Genomic DNA, 18190 nt, shown 5'->3' on the forward strand with positions numbered 1-18190 from the left:
TCTCCCCTGCTATTTTTTTTTTCTTACCTTAAATGATCATAAGTTCCTACCTATTATCATTATGCTGTCAAACCATCTCTAGTTCTACATGGCATCAAAATACATACTTCTTTTATTATTTTATTTCATTATCTTAAAATTATTAATTTTTTTAGTCTTTAATGTCCCGAGTGTTACACTACCAATTTTTTCCTACATTATTGATCACAATTGAATGTAATTAACGAATTTAAGTAAAACTGGTTGTAATATATATAAAAAATTGAAAATATCGTAGAGTAATTAATTACTTTTGAAAAATGGAAGTGGAGCACAAAAATTGAGTCATTTGGACCTGAAATCGAGACAGGAGTAGTGGCCCAAAAGCTATGAGGTTAAGCCCATAATGGTTTTCCATCACCCAAATGCGTTCTCATTATGTGGCCTCCAACACACAACAAACTGGCTATTAGCGTACGTAGATAGTTGTAGTGATCAACGCCAAGGATCATTAAACAAATGAATTAATACTTAAAAGGTCATGAAATATTTATATGTATAGGCTCCTTATAATTATTTTAAAATTTGAATGGCCTAATATTCATGTAAATTTTCTACTTTATAACTAAACAAATAGAGAAATGTTATTTTGTATTTAAAAAATCTTACAGCACGCAATAGCTTTAAATGAACTACACATATTAAAGGGGAAACTTCATTTAACCCCCTTAAACTTTTATTACATTTACAATTACCTACTTAAACTTAAAAAAAAACTCTCAATTTGATGTATCCATCTTTTAATTTTCTTTAATTTCACTAATTCATTAGGATTTTTCGTTAAATCCTAAAAGATTGGTGTTAAAATTCTCAAAATAACTATTTATTTTTTTAGGGAAACAAAAAAATTGCAAGGATTTAGGCATTGCTCAAGATTTAACAAAATTAGCAAAAATACCCACTCTTGAATCATTGAATTTTTTTTATTAAAAAAAATATGAGTATTTTGAACATTTTGACATGATTTAATAGAAAATTCTAACATATGGATGAAATTGAAAAAAATCGAAAAATTGATACAATAAATTGAGAATTTCTTAAGTTTAGGGAGTAATTGTAAAAGCGACGACAATTCGGATTAAGTGAAGTTTCTCCAATATTAAAATAGATCGAGCACCATTAATATAAAAACTATATATCCATGACGTACTCCAACCTCTTTGGAGGTTTGCTGAGAGTTAAAGTAATGATTGATCTTGTGAATTCATGGTAAACTGAATAAATTGTTTGGATAGTACGTAGTATAAACGTTAAATTGTTTGTATAAGATTCGATTGCATATATATCTGTCAAATTAATAACCTAATTAACAGCAACGAAATTTCAAAACAATTAAACTACAATGCTTATAAAACTTCAATTGATATGTGTTCTCCTCAACTTGAGTTTTGTTACAAGATTATGAATATAGATTGTTTATAATATATATATTCTCATTGATTCTTATTCAAATTAACTATAATTTATAGATGAAAAAAAAAAAAAAAAAAAACCAACAAGTTAAGTGCAACACTAATTTCTTCTTCTTCTTTTTCTTGCATTAATTACCACTCAAGGGAACAAATGTACGTTAATTGGAAAAGTTTATGATTCTATGCTGTCATTACTAATCCAATTCAATTAATAAAAAAGATTTATATCATGATTCTCCCAAACGAACTTTCTTCCCTAGAGTCCAAGTGGAGAGAATCATTTTCTATTGAGAATAATGTCTTTTCAAATTAAGCGAAGAAAGATTATTTCATGATCCGGATTAAATTTTATAAACCTAATGGTTAGCATGTTGTCTTAAGTGATGGGGCACAATGTCGTTAGATGCAACAAAACAAAATTTTAACCGTAAAATAGATTTTTTCTATTTCATATTCATTCCATATGACGAGGATCATGATGCATGGATTAACCCATCTAGGGGTGGAACCAAGAATTTTGGTTTTTTTTTGGGGGGGGGGGGGGAGGGAAAGTTAATAAAAAACAATTTTAGGGTTACCTGAAAAAAAAAATTTAGAGATTTTTTTTTTTTTTTTTTTTTTTTTTAAAGAAAACTAGCTTAATTATGGCTTGGGGTCCCTGAACCCATCCAATACATCCTACATGTGGATTATAAAAAGAATGTATCACATGATGACATGAAGCCTTTGTAAGGAGTTGAATCTCTCTTTTAGGTTGATCATCAAATTGTCTTCACATGTACGCTGCTTTAGGAGCACGCAGGAAAAGATGCTCACGCAGGGTATAGTGGAGTCATATGAACATATTCCTTGTCTTTGCTTCAAACACAAAAAACCCTAAAAGGTAAACATTAAGCAAAAACAAAGAAAGGTGGCATATCCCCTAATATGCAATTAATCATCATCATGGGTACCAAATGCTAGCTAGTGCAGTTTTTTGTATTCGAGAATCCAGTGCAATTGCATGCGCATAATGCAGTAGGGTACGGGGATAAGGATTTACGGTAATTATTTGCCTAAATTGTGTGAAATAGTCTATATGAGATCTAACTGTTTAAGTAGGTAGTGAGATAGCTCAAAATTTATTTAGATTGGTGAGTCCTATATAAGTTCTCTCATATTAATTACTTGCTTAAATTATTAAAATTCGAGCAAATAATTGTTGTATGTCTCAATCCGTAGCAGTAATGATATGGTTTGTGGGGCTCCATGTTCGACAATTTACGTTCACATATCCATTTAAAACCCATATTTAATATAGGGTTTTGATATAGGATTATCTAGATTAATTTATGCAATTCTTTTTTTCAATAAACATGCTTCGCATATAGTGCTAGAGTAATGTTTCTTACACAACTCTTACACAATTCTAACAACTTTTTTTAAGATTAACCATTGAATATTTAAGGCCCACATGTAGGAAAACAAATCCAATGGTTGATCATAAAAATAAAAAAAAATAAAAAAAATAAAAAAAGTAGTTAGAATTGTGCTAGAAACATTACTCATAGCGCTAACAATTTTTGACGCGACCCACAAACTTGAGACAAACCCAACCCCAAATTAAAGAACTAGAGTTGAAAATTTTGACCATGTTTAATTAAATGGGTCGGATTAGGGTTAATCTATATAGTTTTATATATATGCTTCGACACAACCTGAACCTGTTACGCAATATAATATCATACAATTTTTGACATGACCTGCAAACCCGATACAAACCCAATACAAAATAGAAAGTTAGAATTTAGGGGTTTGATCTGTTTAATTATATGGGTCGGATTATGATTGACATATATATATATATATATAGTCTTACATTTATGCCTTGACACGATTCCAATCCAACATACGAATACGAACTGCCACCCTACTCCCATACCCATGTTGCATTATATCTTTACTTTCATCTTCCGGTCCTCTTGTTTGAAAGGAGAGAAGAAAATATCATTCGAGTGAAAATAAGCGTTTATGTAATTTCTTTTTTACTAATTCCGGTGATATTATTAGTCAAATTTCTTATCCTCCCATATGCTGTTGTCATGTTCGATTAGTATGGTCGGAGGGGCCCCATATTATTTTCTTTCTGTTTTTGTTAAGATTAATAATAAAAAAAGAAAGAAAAAAAAGAAAGAGAGAGTTATGGGGCTGTGTATTGTTGATATATTATATATTGGTTTATATATTATTATGCTTTATCTTCAACTAACAATTGGCTGATTAAGGGAATCCAATCTTCAAATAAGTTGTCATATATATTGGGTATTATTTAAAAAGTTGCAAATAATGTTTTTGGAATCAGGGTCGTTGCTCATCATAATGGGTGTAGTAGCTGTGGTGGTCACAATTTAATGCAGTACATTAATTGCTTGATTACTTCAACAAAAAGGTTTAGCCGATCCAAAAAAAAAAAAAAAAACTGTATCAACAACAATAATAATAAGCAAGAAGTAAAGCATTAAGTATGATTAGTTGATGAATCTAATCACCTAGCTGTCACCTTGATTAGTAGATGATTGTCCATTGCCTGCCCTAGTGGCCCTTTAAGATCCCTCTTGCTACTTTGGTTTCATGTCTCAATCCACATCGATCTGCCGGGTGGGAGGCATGCACTAGGGACCCTCATCCTACCAGAAACCTTTTTTTTTTTCTTCCTTATTTATTCTTTTATTTTGAAGTCTAATAATACACCTTTTCTTATTTATTAAAATATAATTAAGTTACATTAAATTTTATTCATTTGTATATTCTCACAAACAAGTCAAGAAGTTGCCAAAAGATGAAGACAGTAAAGGATAAAATGATCATTAATGCATTGAAAGGAAAGGAAAGGAAAAGACATGATTTTTGTGGAGTATAATTGCTACATTTCTTGCCTCAGGAAGGGGAACGAAAAGAAAAGAAAAGAAAGAAAGAAACAGGGAAAGGAAAATTCACCTTACCCGGATGTAAAATTGTAAATTAATCATAACTTTTTTGTTGTGGCATTGGTCCTATACCTTGTAAAGGTTCTCTGTAAGAGCAGATTTATTCCAAATATGCTTTACACTTTACAGTTTACAGTATAACTCTTATTAATTACCCAAGAATACAAGTTCATGATTGCTACCTTCTTTAGTTGATGAAAAAGAATCTCAGTTCAAATTTGATGAAAGGTAAAAACTTTAGGGCGGATTTTGATCAATTTTTCTTCAAGTTATAATAGAGGATGGTGATATATACGAAAGACTATATGATTGTCTTATCCAGATTAGGATTCCTTACAATTTCTTTAAAATTGTAGATTATAAAATTATATGAATTTAGGTCGTTTCTTACATTAAATGACATGAAAAATGCTACATATTAAAAATGTGACTTGTAATTAACAATAAGAATTGAGTATATTTTTATCAGGCTTTTACACTTTATGTCGTATAAAAGTTTTGAGCAAAAAACTATATTTTGGTTTAGTAAAAAAGAAGTGTCTATTCAAAAGTGAAGAAAAAAACCTTTTGGAATGACTTTTTTTTTTTTTTTTGGTCTTGATAACATGTCATATCTTTAATATGTAGCATTTTTCACGCTTTTCGTTGCTAAAAACGGCCTGAATTCAAAAAATTTAATAATCTAAAATTTCTTTGAAATTGTAGAAGATCCTAATCTCTCTTATCCACCCCATATTCTTTTTGGGTCAATTAGCTAATTAAGGTTGAAGGGTCTGATTCGTTTAATTAAATGAATCGAATTAAGACTGATTTATATGATTTTATAATTATGCCTCGACACAATATAAACCTGACAAATAGTGGCAAAGATAAAGGGGGGTGGGTAGGGGCGTCTACCTCCCCTAAATGTTTGAAAAAAAAAAAAAACATATAATTTTTTAACCTAAACTCTATTCTGCCCCTGCAATAATGCCCCCTACAAGGTTACAAGCCCCTATAAATTAAATCAAAACATTCACTCCCCTGTATTTGCTCAAAAAAAAAAAAGAAAAAAGAAAGAAAGAAAGAAAGACATCTTAGTCCAACCTCAGCACAGTGACAGCAGCACCCTTAAAAAATGAAAGTTACCCTCAAATTTGGGCTGATATTGAACTAAGAAAATCCAACCTAAAACAAAAATTAAACACCATGAATGATAAAAATATAGTATATAAAAAGAACAAAAAAAAATTGTCATTATACTTTATTATTTTACTTTCGCCCCTATTAAGACAGATTTCTAATTCCGCCATTGTCGACAAGCAACCCAAATTGCTATCATATTTTAATAAAAGTGCAAGTTTCTCAAAAAAATAAAATAAATAAATAAAGAGTTTTTTTTTTAAAAAATAAATATTTGTAATGGATAAAAAAATAAGAGTTATACATGGTTAGATCTGATTTGGCTATGTGGGGCCTTCTATTGACGGTCACGACCTGCCCAAATAGATCCGTTCGTAGCAAAGGAAATATGTCTTCCAGGGGCAGTTTATAATTAGGATATTCCGAAATCCTAAGATAGCTCAGTGTCGGCTCGGAAAAATGCTTCCTTGTAAGTTTTACGCTGTCTGGCTGAGCCAATCAAAATTGAGGCTTGATTCGTAAATACGAAATAAGTCAGTCTTAATTAAATAGTTAAATATAGTAACATATTTATAAATAGATAAGAGACTCGGGTACTTATAATTATTTAATAAGAATAGACTATTTGTCCAATTTGTTTTGGCATGAAATACTTTTTATCCGAAAATATTTTCATTTGAATTTATTTTCTGAAAAATTGGTTATTTTTCGTTGTTTGTTTGTAATTTTGAAAAGGGTTCGAAAAATATTTTTTTATCATTTTAACTTGTATGAAAAACCGTCAGATTTTTTTTATATGTTCATATAATACGAGAAAGGAAGAGAGAGACATCAAACATGAGCTGTGAGGGAAGATAGTGTATAAGAATAAAAGGCTTTTCGTGGGGTGGAATTGAATTCTAATGCAATTGTTTATTCATATATTACTTTTAATTTGGATAATTAATTGTAAAAGAGCACTTATTGAACTTACTTGTTCAGGTAAATGTTTGGGCAACTCGAGACTTACTCAAGCAGGTAGGATTCATATCACAATTGTTTACCTGAGAGTGTGGAAGAACGACGAAAAATAGTTTACGTAGATCAGATGCCTAAACTGTTTTACTTCTTATTAATTAAGCTTATTTTTTTTTGTCAACTGAAAGTAGGTCGCCCAGTACTTCACGTAGCACAAAACACTTAAAAATAGAAAAGAAAATCAAAGATAGAAAATTTTAGTCATATGTCTTCTATAAAGAGAAATAAAAAATAAAAAATTAAACAGTTGTTACCAAAATCTTCAACTTTTAATATTCCACTTAAATTAGATGGTTTGGTCCTAAATCACAAAATAGGAAGTGGCATGCTCCAGGAATTAAAACTCAGGCGAAGGCCATTTCCGTGATTTAGATGATAGTTGGCGGTTACACTGTTCTACTCTCCCTATTCTCTCTATAAGCTCAACCACCAACGTTACCAATACAAACTGAAGAAGAAGAAAAAGAACAAAAACTGTGTGAGAGAGAGAGAGAGTGAGAGAGATCTGGGAAGGAGAAGAGAATGAGGGAACCACAGGGTGCGGTGGCGGTGGAGAGCAACAACGCAACGATGCCGCCCCAGGCTTTGCTGGAGAGGCTCAAGGACTACGGCCAGGAAGACGCTTTTGCCCTCTGGGACGAGCTCTCTCCCGAGGAGCGTGACCTTCTCGTCAAGGACATGGAGGTCATTTCAACCTCCTCTGGATCTCTCACTTTCTTTGTTTTTCTAATGACTTGATTTGTTCGCATTAGAATTGTGCTTTTCCTTTCTCTTCTGCTGCTCGTCCCTGTTTGGTTCCCGAGAGAGCTGAGAAACGATTGGAAAATGAATGGCTCGTCAAACAATTGAGCGTAATGGCTGAGTCCGGGCTTTGCTTTTCTCTGGCGCCAAACGATGGGAATTTATTGACTCGTAAATTGCGGCTTTTGTTTGTTTGGTTGTCTGTATTTTCTCTGCAACCAAACGGGGGGTTGGTGATGAGTCTTTGGTGAATTTGGTTGATCTGTGATCAAATCAGTGTCCTTCACTGCGAAAACAAATTTTTATATCCTTGCCTTTAAAATATGAATTTGTTGTGATTGATGATGCTTTCTTCAGAATTTGGATCTTCCAAGGATCGATCGGATCATTCGCTGTTCACTTCGATCTCAAGGTCCGAATCTCTCTCTCTCTCTCTCTCTCTCTCTCTCTCTCTCTCTCTCTCTTTCTCTCTAACTATCTGTACATTATACATGCATGCGCCCATATATAATTATAGTCCAATTCTGGTAGGTTTTGATGTGTGGATTACTTGATTTTAATTGAGATTTCAGGGCTACCAGCAGCGGCTATAGAGCCAGTGCCGGAGAGCAGTGTGTCTACGGTGGAGGAGCGATCACTTGAACAGAGAGAGCGATGGTGGAAGATGGGTTTGAAGGCCATTTCGGAGGGAAAACTGGCTGTGTTGCTTTTATCTGGTGGCCAGGTATTACTCTTATTATTCTCTTCTTTTTTCGTATGTTTAACCATAAGAAATAGTTGATGCGCCATACTTTTGTGAGAGTTGCTTTTACTTTTGTGTGAATTGCTTTAACTTTGCGTTTAACTTTATCCTGCAGCTAAAAAGAATCGACTATTTAATAATTCTGTTTACGTGGGTATTCATGAAAATCTCTCTCTAACCATAATTCTTGTATGATATTGCTTTTTGGGGTTTTTGCTACTAATAACAATTTGATGATTGTTATGCTTAACTTAATTGTGTAAAAGTAGTCACTTTTAATTTTTATGTGATACTCTCACTTTCTGGTCGGTAATACATTCTTTTCTTCTGGAAGTCCACTTATGAGAATTGCTGATTAATAAGTCCACTAATGATAGTAAAGCAATGATTGTAGCTTTTTCTGTGGATAATCATTATTAGTAACAAAGTTGCTTTTTAGAATTCCACATTTTTTCGTAGTTGGAAGCAATTATAGAAAATGAAATTCTCTTGAAGATCGTCAAATGTGAAAGCTGGAATGCTTAGGCCCCAATCTGTTAAAAGAGAACACTTTTGGGAATATTTATAGTAGTCTATATTTTTTGTTTAAGAACTTAGGTCTGAGGAGGTTTAATTTATTTATGTATTTTTATCCCTTTTCAATAACTAAAATTACAAGATAGGATACCTTCCACTCTGACACAATAAAAAAAGATTATTATTCAATTAAATCTAGCTAGAAAGGCAGTATTTTCTGTGGAACTTTAAGATTATAATCACTAAGACATTTCTAGACCAATCTTGAGCCCCCATTATCTCCACCTTCCCGAGTCATCCAGTTACATTGTACAGCAATTTTCATAAATCATTAGCTTTAATATTTCTAGTTTAATCTTGATATATTTTTTCCTTATTGCTTTCTAGGTCGGAACAGGAATCTTTTAACAGAAAACTTGTCCTCCTTCTTAAATTTAATCCTTAATATGTTATCGTAAGCAATTAATTTTGATGGTTAGAGTTAGTATATGTTGTATCTGCAATTAGCTTTACCAAGACATATTTGTAACTAAATTTTACCCCATTTTTTTTCTGAAAAAATTTCTGTTGAATCAAAAGAGCATATGGATTAAATTTTTTTTTATAAACATAGCTCTTAAAGAAAGTCGCCAATCACCCAATGGAAAAGGCCAAGTATGCTATGGTATAAACATTGTGTTACAAAGGAACTAGGAAGATCTGTTGAGGAATTATACTATGGTGTAGTTGAACTGCTGTAAAAAGTCAATTATGAATTGATTCTGAATAAAACTTGTGCGCGAGGAGTAGGGCATAGAATATATTATGGGAAAATCACTAAATCTAATAGACAAAGAAGACACATATGCCGCCGTCCAAAGATACAAAATTTCAAACAAAGAAATAATATCATTCATTTCCTTCCATAAACACCAAAAGAAGAACGTAGACACTATTTTTCACACTGCACCGCTCCTTGGCCTACCAGAGGACCACTAACAATCATACAAATTAATAACGCGTCTAGGCATAACCCAGGACGTCCCAAAGCGAGTGAAAAGAATGCTCAAAATAACAGAAGCTACATCACAATGAAGAAGAAGGTGGTCCACAGATTCTCCATTCCTCTTGCACATGCAGCATCCGTCCATCACGATGACGTGCCCCCCTCCCCATCTCTTTGATAATGGACATTTTTTAGTATATTGCTGGTTCAAGGTTACATAGATTGGTTGATTGGTCGATCAATGTAAATCTTTTTAGGAAAAGGTGTGTAGCTAATCTTTTAGACCTTATCAGGATGCATGTCTACTTGTTTGTTCTTACATATGTTTCTCTCTCTCCCTCTCTTCTTTTTCATGTTATTTTTTTCTCTCCCTTTTTCATTGTGTTAATCTAATTATTAGTTGCATTTTCTCTTGATATAAATATAAATGCAGGGAACTCGGCTCGGAAGTTCAGATCCAAAAGGGTGTTTCAGTGAGTAAATATCAAGTTAACTTCATTTTGGAACAATTTCTGTTGTGCCTGATATGTCTAATCTAAAGGGTTGGTGTTGAACTGGAAACAGAAGAGGGATCAATACCCTGCATCTCCATTTTCTATCTTAACAATCAAAAGAGTTGCTAAATAAGAACTACAAATGCTTAGAGAACGCTAGATGTGCATATTAAGATAGTTATAAAATTCTTTAATGTTTTTTCCTCTCTTCCTGTATGTCAAACTATTAGGAAAGTTCAATACTCCTTCCTCCCATACTATTTGTCTGAATGTCCGGTATTTCATTTTCGGATGTCTCGATATGTGTCCAGTTTGAAAATCATTCAGCATAAATTGAATAACTTTCTGAATATGGCCTTGCTTTATTGTAAAGTCAATGGTTTTGCTTATTCTGTTTCCAAGACTACCTCCCCTAAAAGGAGGTAGTCTTGGAAACATATTTCATTTTATTTGAAAGACAATGCATTAAATGATGTCCCTTTAAAGAGGTGGATTTCCTTAGGTAGACAAACAATATGGGGCAGAGGGAGTAAATTTTGTTACTACACAAAGAGTACTTCACAAAGTATAAATTCATTGCTCTCTGCTTGTCGGCTAAAATAGTTGCCTTTTTCTAGCGTGGGTCATATCTCTAGTTCAAGCACAGACTTCATGTTTTCCCTGGTGGCCTTTGCTAATGCTGTCTTCCACCTTCTGTTGTTCAAGGTCATATCTTTAGTTGAAAATTTACAATGAAAGGAAATCTGGATGATTGCTTCTATTACTTACTAGTAAAAAAATCTAAAATGTCAATATAAAAAATTGGAAAAATTCATTAGAATTGCAAGACCAGAATATATAATAATTGATTTCCTCATTTTTTTGGTTAATATTATCTATTTTATTATTTTATGTTAATTACTTTTCCTAAATAGTATAAATAAGCCTTTTCATTGTTTTTCATTGAGAATTTTATGGCAGTTCATAATTTTGCGGATATATTTGATCCTTGAGAATTTTCTCAATTTGGTATTTCCCTCTGAATAGTTTTGAAATAAATGGCTCTGTTATTTTTACCTTTTCTCTTTATTTTTACTTTCATTTAGATATTGGGCTTCCATCTGGCAAGTCACTTTTTCAACTGCAAGCTGAGCGAATTTTATGTGTTCAAAGACTAGCTGCTCAGGCTACAAATGAGGGTAAATCTCTCTCTCTCTCTTCTTTGAAGTCCTAGCTAAACAACAGAAAACCCTCGCCATATGGTAGCCGACAAGTTCAATGTTCATTCATCTATCCTATTATAATAATACCTGCAGTTTCTGCTGGATCAGTGCAAATACATTGGTACATAATGACCAGTCCATTCACTGATGATGCCACACGCAAATTTTTTGAAAGTCATAAATTCTTTGGTCTGGAAGCTGACCAAGTAAGAATTCTTTTATTTTCTATTAGTATCCTCTTCCCCCCCCCCCCCCCCCCCCCCCTCTGCGAATATTTTTCTGCTTACAGGATACACTTCTTGATGCAGGTTACCTTCTTTCAGCAAGGCACCATACCTTGTGTTTCAAAAGATGGCAGATTTATTATGGAGACTCCATACAGGGTATGATTTCCTTTTTGTAGACAAACTGAATTGGATTTTTTTAAGTTTCGTTGGTCTTCTGCAAATAAGCTGGTTTTGGGTCATCAAAATTTTTGCTGGAATCCTATCTTTGGTCTCCTCTTGAAAGCTATCGAGCCCTTTGTTGCATTAATTATGGATGTATTGAGGGTAAACTGAACAAAAAACAAACTACTATAGTGTAATTCGTTATTATATAAAGTATAAGTATGAAGTGCTCAGAGAGCTGAAGAATTCAATAAAGCTAATTTTACGTAGTTATAGATAAAGTTATGTTATTACATGATTTAAATATGTTGGAGGTGCTTTGTATAGGTAGTCTTTATACACTTGATAATTTCAGTGCTTCATAATTAAGAATGCAACAGTTAGATGAAAAGAGAACCAATAAAAAGTGTGGACTGATAGGGAACACATATAACTAAATTGCAGTGGAACATACTAATACAAAAAGTCCTACAGGCTTTGATTTGCTGATCTAATAGACTGCTACAGATTCAAGTCTACTATGAGAACTGAAAATTATATCTCCAATGCATTATAGAAGTAGGAGAGTCACAGCAACCAAAACATTTCTACGTGTTTACCTCTTGAGAAATTTTAAACTCATTGAATGTTTACCTATAAAATCAGATAAAAGAAATTAGTAAAGAACAAAGGAGCTGGTAAGAAAAATCTCACATTAGGAAAAAGAATTAGCATTTAACTTATAGTCTGAATTTAGTATTGCTCATATTCATAACATTGCAACCTCGAGCTGCCTAATATTTCTGATGAATGGCATTGTTCAAGGTTTCCGGTAATTTCATTGGTTGGATCTCAGCAAATGGTGGATCGATTGACCTCTCCATAAAAGATTAGAAGTACTATGAATTGAAGTGCCAGCAGGCCCTGCCTGTTAGGGCTCTAATACCATCTTGGACACCAAGGAGAACATAATGTATTATTCATTAATTAGGGAAACGGTTTAGTGAAAAGAAAATGGGCAATCTGGCTTGTAAGAATATAGTATCCTAATATTGTAATGATGATAAACGTTTTTACATACTAATCTATTAGAGTACGGTAACACAAACTTTGAAATTTATTGAGAATTCACCTATTCCCAACTGTGCTGTCAAACATATTCATTTGGCAGTCCTATGAAGTTGAAGAGCAATCAGCCTCCTTTGCCATCTGAATCAGAGGTCTGTACCGGGTTGCCGGATCTGGGTTCTGTTTGGAAGCTTGGCCAGTTTGCCTCGCCGGAGCTGGCTCCGTCTCCAACTCTCATTGGGAGTGGTCCAGCGTTCCTGGATGTTTCCGGTGACTGCTCTTCAGGTGTGGATGCGTTAGGTGAAAGGCTGTGTTGTTCTCTCCCTGTGATATCGGAGTCTGGGGCGCCTATTTATCCATCGGAATCCAACTCAGTGTTTAGATACTCCTAGAAGCCTAAGGTTGGTAGATTGGATGAGCATTTGCTTGCTGAGGCTTTGGCGGCAACCAATGCTCCCCTAGCTCCTTCTATGTTGTTGATTGGGGCCATTGCCAAGCCCTTGTTGGCACCTGCGCCTTTTCGAGATGAGGTCAGTCAGCCTCTTCTTCGGAGTGGCTTTCTTCTCCCAAGCAACGTGGTCCTTCCTCCGTCAGAAGTGATTGGGTCTCCTCTCTCTGTAGTCCAGTCTGTGTTTGGGTGCCTTCCTCTGTTTTCAAACTCTGGGGTCTCCCACGAGGGGAATGTAAAGGACTTTTTGGAATTAATGGTTCAAGTTGATGAGGAGCAGCGTCTAGAGGCTTTAGTCTTCACTTCTAAATTTAAAGGGAGTCCTGAGGTGAAGAACCTACAAATTATGATGCCAGGGGTTTTGGTTATAGTCGGAGTAAGGCAAAAGGGCCCTTGCTGTAATGTAATGGTCTCTGGGTTTTGTAGGTTGGTTATGTTGGGGTGTTTGGATTTCCTTCTGTTTTTGGGTTTTGTGGGTGTTTTTCCTTCGTTCTCTATTTTTTCCTGTTTTGGTGTCATTTTTATATATTTCCTGTATGCTTAAGGGCGCGCCTTTACACTTTTTAATAACTTCTTTGCTTACCTATTACAAAACTTTTTGGAGAGAATATAATTGATATATATATATATATATATATATATATATATATATATATATATATATTTTTGGTGCATAAAAAAAAGTCCTTCATGCCATATTGCTCCTCAATATGTTTCATCATTGAAGCTTTTTGATAATTGTTGACCGTTACTAGGATTATTTCAATTCATTTTGTTTTATTCTGTTAATAAGTTACTTATCCATTCTGTCAATGTGGTCACTATATGAGTTTAATTTCTTGAAGCCAGGTATCTAAGGCTCCAGATGGGAATGGTGGAGTATATTCAGGTATCTTTTCTAAAACTTCCACTTTACATTTTGATTACAACTGCTGAACTTGACTATCTTTTTATCTCTTATTCTTTGGACAACACTCATTGGTTTAATTGAAGCCCTAATATGTTGATCAGCTCTAAAATCTTCAAGATTGTTAGAAGATATGGCCACGAGAGGGATTAAATATGTGGATTGCTACGGCGTAGACAATGCACTGGTCAATTTTATTTTCCTTAACTTGTCTTCTGTTGGTTAAAGTTCCCTAGTTTTTTATTTTATTTTGTGTTAATCAGCATCTTGAACGCAGGTCCGAGTAGCTGATCCAACTTTCTTGGGCTATTTCATCGATAAAGGCGTAGCTGCTGCTGCAAAAGTTGTTCGTAAGGTAACTATTCCTTAGAAAAGACACATGGGAGCTTCAATTGTTTTAACTATCTCTATTATTTAAAATTATGGATTTTTGAGAGAGCTTTTGAATTTGGATTGTGCTATAGCTTCCTGCTGCTTTTGTTGTGCTGCTTGAAGTCATCATTTCCCTAATATGAACTTTGACTTTGTTCTGAATATTTACTGGATATTGTATTTGAGTGGTTCGATCTGTCAGGAAAAAGAGAATGTGTAATTGATCTGATTTGTGAATGAAGTTTTCATCATTGTGTGATTTTCCTTAAAGACACTAAAAAAGTAATTAGGAAACCATGAAAATAATATGAATGCTTAGAGTTGCAGTTCTCAATTCATGTAGGAGTAGGATATGTTTATATTCTATAGTTGCCATTTTCTTCGTGCATGTTTGAATTATTTGGCATCACTATCTTCAACGTCTGTATTCAACTTTTCTGGAGGTGTGTCCTACATGTGTTGTCTTCATCAGGGTGAGACATGGGGACACTCTATCCCCAAGGCATGTTTGTACTTCCTAGCCTTTGATAAACTATTATAGGCTGAGGCCTTGTTTTAATTATTATAAATCGTATGTTAACATTACTGTGCTAAATGCTAATTGTTAATAATTTGTAAGTGAGCTCATATAGAGTTTCATACTTTTTAACAGATCATAGGTTGGAATGGATCTGGCGTAGAATCTACATATCAATATAAATAAATACAGCAACAAATTAAGCACAGTTTTGATAATAAGTAGAAGCTCTAAATGAATATATAGTGCATGTATTTGACTGCAATTCAATTTGTGTTTCTTGAACAATGTCATTATGCTCTGTAGTAGCTAAATTTTTCATAATTGTTCTGTTATTTGTATAAACTTGTAGGATGTGGTATTACATCTTAATTTCTGGTGTTATTTGGTTACAGGCTTATCCACAAGAAAAGGTCGGCGTGTTTGTAAGGCGAGGTAAAGGCGGACCTCTCACTGTAGTTGAGTACAGTGAGTTGGACCAATCACTGGCTTCTGCAATCAATCAGCAGACTGGACGTCTTCGTTTTTGTTGGAGTAACGTAATGTCTGTTTCCATATTGTTTGATCTTGTGGATTTACATTTTTCTTTTTATTGTCTTTGAATCCTGGACTCTTAGAAGTTTGTGTGAAAATTGTGATTCATGTAACTAGGGCAATATGACCCTCCCCTCCTTACATTGGTTGGTGGCATATAATGACTTAGGGAAAAGCGCTAGCCACATCTGCACTATCATCCCAAAATGACTAGTTAATTTTGAGCTTCCTAGAATCACTTATAAAGCCCGGCTTCACCTAGTAACTAACCAATGCGGGACTTAGCACTCATAACTATTTTTATAAATCACCTACTCTATGTGTGCTACTTCTCATCTTTCTAATGTCGGACAGGGGTATTACATGACACGTGCTAATCTTATATTATTGAAAATACCTTTCTTCTCTTTAATGACGACACTTAATTGTTGTGAGATGTTGCTCTATTTGGTTGACCAAGAACTCATCCCCAAAGTATGATGCTCTAAATCTGTGAATTTTGAACTGTTTATGTAGATCTGCCAGATATAAAAGCAGATACATTTTGTTTGTTGAAGTATATTGAATACTAAAAACAGTATGCATGGCTTGCTTCTCAATGTTTTTAGTGAAATTTGATATTGGTACCATAGAGCACCATATTTTGCTGAGCATTTTGGTTTGTCATGTGCTATATTGGAGATATAGTTGCATCGTTAATGGTTTTGCATTCTTTCCAAAGTTCATGTCATTCTAGAGTTCTTGTTAATTCCTGCTTTTCAGGTGTGCTTACACATGTTTAGCTTGGATTTTCTAAACCAAGTGGCAAGTGGCCTCGAGAAAGACAGCATGTTAGTGATGCTCTTCTCTCTCTCTTGTTTCTTTGATTTCCATCCAGCATGGCTATGTTAACCGTCATCCCTGTAATCACTATTTTTTTTTTAATGCAAAACAGATGCAAAGTTTTAGTTGCACTCTACCTAGCCAGGAATTATCAATTAGTGCCATGTACCAGTAGTCTGGGAGTTAGAGTAGTTTATACATGGAGCTAGATGATGCATTTGTCTTTCCATTAGCATAAAATGCATAATTTTTCTTCTAGAACAGTTTTGAGCTCTATGCATGTCTAACTTTATTAAGTAATGCTGATTGAACCTGTCATCGTGATTATGCCTAGCTTAATAGGGAAAAGGTAATTAGATTTGGTTCCTCGTCCCTGTAATATAGTCCAGTTCGTTTGGAATCTTGATGATAAAGAAGATCCATCAACATTAAACTTATAGGTCCTGGAAGGCTGGGGGTCCTTGGAGGCATATAATATAAGTAGAGTGCAAGTAGAGGAAGAACCCGAGCTAGCTTTCATGTCTTCAAACATCCATTTTGATATATATCAGTGAACTCTAGTATATTTGATATGTCTGCATAGACAAAAGTAATTGGTAGAATGTATTGCATTTCACATTAGTGTTAACTCACCAGTTCTCAATCTGAATTTTGTTTTGCGGTTCAGCACTTAAATCTGTAGGTCTGCACCCAGAGTTTCTAAACTATTACAAGGATATTAATGTGCACATGCTTTGTGAGTGCAGTTACCATCTTGCTGAGAAGAAAATTCCTTCTATACATGGACAGACAGTGGGATTAAAATTAGAGCAGTTTATTTTTGATGCATTTCCATATGCTCCTTCAACTGCACTTTTTGAGGTTACTTTGTTCTTCTGGTTCTCACTGTAATTCCAGAAATTTACTTTATTATATTTCTGCTGCTTATCGAGAATCCTACCTTTGTACTTGGAAAAAAAATGTTTGTCCCAATATCCAGGTATTACGTGAAGAAGAGTTTGCACCAGTTAAAAATGCCAATGGGTCAAATTTTGACACCCCGGACAGCGCTAGGCTTCTTGTTCTCCGACTCCACAGTCGTTGGGTAGTTGCTGCAGGTGGCTTCTTAACACATTCAGTTCCCCTATACTTAACCGGTAATTCCATACTTTATATTATGCATTCTTATAGTTCAATTGAAGCATATAAAGGGCATTCATATGCCAAAAGGGGGGAAATAAGGGAGTAAAAAAGAGAAGGGAGGGGGTTACTTGAACCTAGACAGGCAGTTGACTTGGATGAGGTTAGCCTTTAAGAGAATAGCTTAGAATTGTGACAAGTGGTAGTCTAAAATACTGACAAGCGTCCTTTTAATATAACCCAAGCAAGTCTACATGTAGTAGCAATGAGATTCTTCCCCTTCCAATTCTTCAATCCCAACCTAACACTAGAAGATATAAGTTTTGACTCTTGAAAGAGAGAAAGAACAGGGGGGGGTTTGTCAAACTGTTTTTTTTCTGCAACAGCTGTAGGAAATGTATTTTTTTCTGGGCTCTTAAAGTCAATTCTTAGTTCTCCGCCATAATTGATATTGTTTCTAGGTGTGGAGGTATCACCACTATGTTCTTATGCTGGAGAAAACCTTGACGCTATATGCCGTGGAAGAACGTTCCATGCGCCCTGCGAGATTACATTTTAGTTGAGTTTGATCCATATATCCTCAATGTTTGCGGCTCTACTTCAACTGAAGTTAGAATGAGAGAGGTTGGTCTTTCTCATGCATGTATCAGATCGAAGAGTGGGTTGAAGGATGGTATATTGATTAAAAGGTTTTGGGATATTTTAAGCATGTCAGGATTTATTCAACTATATCAATATCTTTTGTGCATTTTATTCTTGAGTTGGGATGCCCCTTGATATTCATTTATTTGCCCCATTT

General features: G+C 34.2%; 1 protein-coding gene across 2 annotated transcripts; it reads left to right on the forward strand.

The window, feature by feature from the left end:
- Window positions 1-6898: 6898 nt before the first annotated feature.
- LOC133867977 (UDP-N-acetylglucosamine diphosphorylase 2-like) lies at window positions 6899-18174 on the forward strand. 2 transcript variants are annotated; one of them, XM_062304757.1, is made up of 15 exons: window positions 6899-7240; window positions 7655-7709; window positions 7870-8021; window positions 9974-10013; window positions 11120-11212; window positions 11345-11442; window positions 11545-11619; window positions 13970-14009; window positions 14132-14214; window positions 14305-14382; window positions 15312-15455; window positions 16213-16280; window positions 17019-17133; window positions 17252-17408; window positions 17853-18174. In XM_062304757.1, the coding sequence occupies exons 1-15, from the start codon at window positions 7079-7081 to the stop codon at window positions 17948-17950; spliced, it is 1458 nt and encodes a 485-aa protein (XP_062160741.1). In that variant the 5' UTR covers window positions 6899-7078; the 3' UTR covers window positions 17951-18174. The 2 variants fall into 2 exon arrangements, with proteins under 2 accessions (XP_062160741.1, XP_062160740.1); XM_062304756.1 differs by having other exon boundaries at window positions 6901-7240; window positions 11330-11442.
- Window positions 18175-18190: the final 16 nt, after the last annotated feature.

Source organism: Alnus glutinosa, chromosome 5, assembly GCF_958979055.1.
Source record: "Alnus glutinosa chromosome 5, dhAlnGlut1.1, whole genome shotgun sequence".
NCBI lineage: Eukaryota > Viridiplantae > Streptophyta > Magnoliopsida > Fagales > Betulaceae > Alnus > Alnus glutinosa.